This window comes from Caloenas nicobarica, chromosome 1 (genome assembly GCF_036013445.1).
Source record: "Caloenas nicobarica isolate bCalNic1 chromosome 1, bCalNic1.hap1, whole genome shotgun sequence".
NCBI lineage: Eukaryota > Metazoa > Chordata > Aves > Columbiformes > Columbidae > Caloenas > Caloenas nicobarica.
In genome coordinates, this window is record NC_088245.1 from 112912593 (window position 1) to 112919528 (window position 6936).

At 46.7% G+C, this 6936-nt stretch overlaps 1 protein-coding gene across 1 annotated transcript; it reads right to left on the minus strand.

Annotated features, from left to right (window-relative positions):
* Positions 1-2767: 2767 nt before the first annotated feature.
* NR0B1 (nuclear receptor subfamily 0 group B member 1) lies at positions 2768-4915 on the minus strand. Its single transcript, XM_065626880.1, has 2 exons — positions 4324-4915; positions 2768-3012 (listed from the first exon to the last, which is right to left on the minus strand). The coding sequence occupies exons 1-2, from the start codon at positions 4913-4915 to the stop codon at positions 2768-2770; spliced, it is 837 nt and encodes a 278-aa protein (XP_065482952.1).
* Positions 4916-6936: the final 2021 nt, after the last annotated feature.

Genomic DNA, 6936 nt, shown 5'->3' on the forward strand with positions numbered 1-6936 from the left:
GTCAGTTCTTGGCACATTGTCCTCATGCTAAAATCGGACACTTTCCCACTCTGCTCCGGAACTGTACTAGTGTCTTCTCTCCCATTCCTGTGTGGATTTCCAAGTCTTCAGCGTAGTTCCCCCTATAAGTCATTTTTCAATTTCTTTCCTTGTCATTCCTATTCCTTTGACCTATGAAGAGACACGTTTTTTGCCATTTCTCTGCAAAAAGCCTTGACAAATTGGTTTTCCCATTCACATTTCCTATGTAGTGTTCCCAGGTGCTTCCATTTGAGTAGACAACAGCTAAATGAGTAACTGTATTGCTCGTCCAAAAGAAATATGATAGAGTACAGAGAGTTCAAGGTAGGTTCGTTGTGCCCAGAAGCAATATTTTTCATGACAACTTCAGAAAATTGAGCAGAATACACAATTTGTTCAGAGGGGTATATTCCTGCTTATCAAACCTGGAGAGGTAAACAGGTCCACCTGAGTCATGGAAACTTTTGTATTTGGTGGCACAATAGATCCAAACTGTCTCAAGGTGACTGTTCAGCTGAAAATCCTTGCCTGTGACCAAGGTTCAGCTACTACAATTCATTGTTAGGACTACTACCAACAAGTTTCCTCTGCCACTTGGCAGAAAGGTCTGAACACTAGTGTGCATATTAACAAATTCTGAGGCTGTCAGATATTTTTTAGTCCTTACCCAAGATTCATCTTCTGCCACTAACCACTATTTAAATGTTTCATCTTTTTGCTTTGTGCTTTCACGAAGAGATTTCTTTGTCAGGCATCCTTGAAAGCTAGCTATTGTAAGCTCACATGCTGTTTACAGAGAAACAGGGAAATATGTATATTTATGTTACAGACATGTTAGATAGGCTCAGAAGCCCTTGTAAACTCACAGATCACTTATACACACAGAGTAAATATTCTCCTTATGTATATGTTTATATTTGCTATATATGTTTACATGCGTGTGTGTACATATAAAAGCATCAACTCATCATAAAGACTAAGTCTGCTCTATTATTGTCTGAACCGGTCTGAAGTCTGAACTGGTAGTGAAGAGCACTTTACTTACGTACTTTCTGTTACCTGGAATTTTGAGGACCTCCTCAAGGCACACAACCCTACCCAGAGTTACGTGAGCACCAGAAAAGTGTGCATTTAAGCTACTCCATTGTTTTTCAGCATAGCAGTTGTATTTCTTGCTTTGTTTTGTTTGCTCAGTGACAGTATCCTTATTCATGATGAGATCCTTATTGCCATGGCAATACAGATCTCCATAATAATACTTATGAATGGATGAACTTGTCCCCCTGGAGATGTTTGGCTACCTCTCCAAAGGTAGGGTAAGTACAAGACAACAAGAGACCCCCCCTGCTCCTTACCTGAGTGTAGCAGCTGTGATAATCCCTTGCGCAAGGTGGCAGCAAAATAAAGCTCTTCAAACTCGTTCCTCTCCTCTGCACACCTCCTATTAAGGAGAGTAACTGCCTCAACTATATCACTTGTGTTTTAAAAAACACTTTTTATCACTAGTGGCTAATATATATGTGAACGATACATAGACTTACTGATATATTTTACTTTGGGAACACTATTATACTTCTCTCTCCATTTTTTACCAATATACCCCAGGGGAAAGGCTAGAAAACTGCACACAGAGAAAGGAAAACCATGCAACAAATCCCCCTTAAATCATTGATTTTCCCTTTTAAAAGAAGAATCTTTAAAACAAATAAACAAACAAAAACCAACCAAACAAAACCCCTGCTTTGGGTGAAATGATCAAGTCCAAGACAAAAACCAACCAAACAAACAGAAAATATGTAAGCTCGATGCTTAATTAAGACACCTTCATGCTAGCTGACAAATTCTGATGGACGTACCAGCAGTACACCATGGTTAAGCATAATATTTTTTTTAAATTTCTATAGGAATAAGCAGTATGAAGAATACAGTTTTTGAAATCCTAGCTAGCAATTATCTAGATGAAAAGCAAAGAGAAGTGTGGAGTGCACATCACTAGTTGTCCTGACCTTATTCAGCATTTGTTGTTTGGATATTTTTAGAGGTCTTTTTGTCTGCTTGTTGTTTTGAGGAACAGAGTTGCTTTATCTCATGGAGCCAACTTGTGTTGGATGGAATGTTTTACTGCAAGTGTTAGAGCAGCCAAGCTACTTTAAATCTCAAACAATTCCTAACATATTTTCCCCATATGGAAGAAAACCTTAAGTGAACATCTTCTTTAATATTCTTTATAGACTTCAACTCTGTTAAAGTAAATAGGAGTAGTTCACTGACTGCAATAAGCCTTTGATAGAGCCAGTATTTGAACTATGAGCAGAATTGACTACAGTATCCCAACATTACTGAAATATGTGAAGTAAATAGCTTGTTCATTCCCCCTCCTGTGTGCCAACTATGTTTAGAATGTAAACCTAGACTGCTGCTTATTTTGAAAAAGCAGGGATTATTCACCTTGAAAGTACAATATAGTAAGTGTGATCTTTATTCAGAGACACAGTAAAAGAATGGCCAGTTGACTTTGGATATGAACATTCTCTGCGACCTTAAAGCTTGTTTTGATGACTGTAATCTTATTGCAAAAACACTGTGTTTAACAAAAATTAATTTCAGAACTTGAAGAATATTTTATTATGGAATACAAAAATACTATCTATGTAAAAACAATAAGTTAGTTTATTTACAGTACTTTACATTATTCTGCTCTAGGGCTTCCTTTGCATTGGATTTATTTTCATTATTTTACGTGCCTTTACAATTTTGCACAAAGCATTTCCAAAAGCATGTCATCCATGTTCACTGCTCCAATGATGGGCCTAAAGAACAGTTCAGCAATCACATTAGCATTAATAGACCTTAACAAGGATAGAACAACATTCAGCTTGGCAAATCTGGCTTCATCACCTCTGTGAATGAGTCTGACATGTTCATTTAAAGCTTGTTGTGCCTCCCTCTGCAGTCCTTCAATGTACTGTGTACACTGCAGCCCAGGTAGATCTGAAAAGAGAAATAAATTATTTTGTTTACATAAGTTTTGTCTATAAAACAAGATTCTTCTCACAGAAGAAGTACGAACAGCTTACAGATTGTATTTTCCCCAAGAAATGAAGCAAATGTAATTGCTAAAGGACTTCTTGTATGCAGAATCGACATGCCAAATTTTATACAGCAGTCCAAAATCTTATCATGTTGGTGTTCTGGACATTCAGTACTCTTCTTCACTACACAAACTTGAAATACAACATTTGCCAACATTCCCTTAAGTGTTAAGTAAGTTAGCTAATAAAACAAATACACCGATTGAAGAACACTCTTCAAAACACCTTTAGAGTGACAAATGCAATCTGTAAACAGTGGGGAATACGATCAAAATGCATTGTTAACTTGTTCACTTCTACAAAATGCATTATTCACATTTAAGGCGTCTTTTGACAACTGCTGCTGAGTAGCTCCAGGCAACAAGTAGCAAGAAGCATCAACTCCAACGTATGACAGAAAGTTTCCTGGTGAATCACAGTAAGGACTCCGGGACAGAAAGTGCAGAACTTCTTTTCAGTCTAACACTTTGACAGTGGGGAACGCAGGAAGAGCCGTGTCCCACATTCACATGGCAGGACACACTTAGGAAGTGCTGTATCCAGCCTGCCGGCTGCCTTTCAACTAGGTCATCGACATGATAATCATTTGTTAGAGCTGCATGTATGGAGGTCTCCACAAAGAGAGATGGAAAAAAACCAAACCACACCAAAAACAAAACCAAAACCCCCACACAACTCATCATAAATGCTACACACAAAGCCGAAACAGCACTTTGTTCCTGGAAGCCCTGAATCTCCTCTTGCTTTCCTTCGTGCACGCAAACCTCCGGGAGAGAGCAGCTTGGACCCGGCACCCTGGGGCGGCCGGTGACCGCGGCGGCGGGGAGGGTCCGGCAGCTCCAGCCGCCCCCGTCTGAGCAGACGCCGCCGCCAGCAGCCCCGCTCGGAAACGATCAGGGAACCCCCGCTGCTCCTAATTTCCCCGAAGCGGCTGCTTCGTGTTTGTTTCGTTCTTGGAAAGACCCTCTGGAAAGCGCCAGCCCCCGGGACTCAGGCCCGAGCCGCAGCCGGACCCCTCCAGCTGGTAACGGCGGGCGGGGCAGCCGGTGACGCTCCCTGCCTGCCAGCGGGGCCCTGGGGAGGGCACCGTGGGGGAAACCCCCTCCTCCTCCACCTCTTCCACCGTGAAGAAAAGCCCCGGATTTTTCGGGGTACCGGAGGGCTCTCCCCGCCGGTCCCCCGGCCCCCGCCGCCCCGCCCGGTCACTCACCTGGGTTGAAGAGCACCGTCCCCTTGAGGTAAGCGTACTCTTTGGTGCTGATATCCAGGCTCCAGCACTTGGCCAGGAAGCCCTTGATGGCCTGAATCTCGCCGGCCGAGGGCAGATGCGGGCCGCCGCCGCCGGAGCCGTGGTGCGGCCGGCCCGCCGCCGGTCCCCGCGGCGGGGACTGCTCGCCCTGCCGCCGGGTGGTGAGGATCCGCTGCAGCATGCTGGGCTCCGCGCTCTCCACCGTCTCCAAGTGCACCCGGTCCTGCGCCAGCCCCAGCACCAGCAGAGGCGCCCAGCAGCTGCGGACCAGCAGGAGCTGCTCGTCCAGCGGCAGCTCCTGGAAGCAGGGCACGTTCTGGACGAAACGCAGCGTCTTCACCAGCACGGCCGAGGCCGCCTTGCATGCCACCTGCGGGCTCCTCAGGGCCACCCGCCGCCGCGACCCGCACGGGCAGCCGCGGGACGCCTGCCCCCGCCTCGGCCCCTGCCCCGCCGGCGACGCCGCCCGCTCCTCGCTCCTGAGGATGCTGTAGAGGATGCTGCTGTGCCGCCTGCTGCCCGCGCAGCAGCGGCAGCGCTCCGCGCACGCCATGGCACCCGGGGGAACGGCACCCGGGGGCCGCGCCGGCCGGGCTGAGCCGCCCGGGAGGCTCGGCGGGGCGGCGGCAGTCCCTGCCACCTCGGCCGGCGGAGAGACGCGCACTGCTCGCCCTCTGCCCGGCGCTTAACTTATAGCCGGCGGCTCTGTGTGCGTGTGCGTGTGTGTGTGCAGCCGCAGGCGCTGTGCCAGCGGTTCAAAGGGGCAGACACTCTTTACTGGCTGGAAAAGAGGGAGAGAGAGGAGGGGGAAAAAAAACGGAAAAAAAAGAAAACCCTCCTCCTCCTTGCCTGAGACAGCGATGCCTAGAGGGAGCCGGCGAGCCGGCCCCCCTGCCTATCGTCTGCGGCGTGGCGGGCGGCCAAACACCCACCTCCCTCGCCCAGTGCGGGGCGGCGGGACGCCCCTTCTCTTCCCCTCTTTCCTGGCCCGGCCCATTTTATATTATCCAGGGCCTCTTTGAGCAGGGCAGGGCGGGACAAGGAAGGCAGCTCACACTGCCCTCTCGTTTTGCCTCCGCCGTGCTGGGCAGCTCCCGCTGCCGCCCGGGGTCCCCACGGGGCCTCGTCGTAAAATAGCCACCGACCCCGCATCCCTCCCGATGTGTAGCCGAGCGGTCTGAGACAGGAGTGGGAAAAGGTGTCCCGGGGGGAGGGAGGGCAGAATTGGTCCAAAGAATAAAATTTCAGCAGGACAAGGAAAAGGAGACGCTGCTAGTGATACCAAGGGTTTTGGCACACACCTGTCCTAAGGAGTGCTGTCCCATACACCAAATTCACATCTTAGTGCTGCTGTGTGGGGAGGGAGATGCAGGCAGGTTCCTGCCCAAGCTAGGGTGGCCCTGTGAGGAAGGGGTGCAAGCAAGGCTCCATCAGGGTGTCCTGGTGCCAGTGCCCCTTCGGCATCTATGTGGATCCCCTATGAAATCCTCTCTCATCAATAGTTCCCTTCCTCTGCTTTTCAATGCATGGCCCATCTTTGTGATCTCAGGTTGTTCCACATACCTGTTTAAAACATTTCCATTTTCCTTTCAGAGTCCACTTGTCTTGAAGTGAATCTTTCCTCCAAGACTTACACACACAGTTTTCTGCGACTTGTGTCCTCCAAGTGGCATATGGACTTCAAAACAAGGAAGCAATCCTTCCCGGCCTTGATGTTTACACAGGAGGGATAGGGGAATAGTGATTATCCAAGTGTCATTTTACTCTTGAATGAAAAATAAGCACATTTACTTTCTCTGTAGGGCTGACTAAAAGTGGGTGTAGTGGAGTACTTAATCGCTACAGAAAGTAGAGTTCCGTCTCTGTGCCGCATAGGGGCTAAAACAGAAACATTTTATATTTCCTGTGATCTGGAAGAACCTTGTCAGAGATTTAGAGAAAGCAGCCACTTGCAAGCAACCTTCTGTGCCTGCTCCATCAGTATCTGGTACCAAGGGATGTCTAAATCACCCCTGGAAAGCTGCATTTTCTTATAATTAAAGTATGCATGTTTTTTAAGCAAATATCATTGAGTACTTTGGATTTCCTAGAGACAAAATAACTTTAGGCTGGATCTCAGCAATTTCTTTTCCCTGTGAAGTCAGTCCTACTACATCAGCTTACATATATAGAGAGTCATATAGTAATTTCTCTCTAAGTATTTTTTTACAATTGGACTCAGAAGAGATATTCTTTACAAATGGCACAAAAAGCACTTTTATATAAGGCTATATAAAGCACTGGTGAGTTATCTTCCTCATGTAAACCTTGTTTTACAGATACAGGTTGTCCAAAGTCTGGATTACTATCCCTTTGGTTTTATCTATGAAATGCACTTTTTTCCACAGACCCAAATATGATAAAGTCCTTTATTGGCTTTGCATTAATGGAGAACTGTTACATTGCACCAAGGAAGTGACATCTGCATTTAGCAGGCAGGTAAGTTGGGTCCCTGGAGTAGAAAGCAATGATGTTTCAGCAAACATCCTTTAAGAAAAATAAAATGCTTACAATTCCCAAACAAATTTAATGTTA

Coding starts and splice junctions, on each gene's coding strand:
- NR0B1 (XM_065626880.1), bottom strand. CDS start 4,915: ATGGCGTGCGCGGAGCGCTGCCGCTGCTGCGCGGGCAGCAGGCGGCAC. Junction 3,013..4,323: donor GACGGTGCTCTTCAACCCAG/GTGAGTGACCGG, acceptor TTCTCTTTTCAG/ATCTACCTGGGCTGCAGTGT.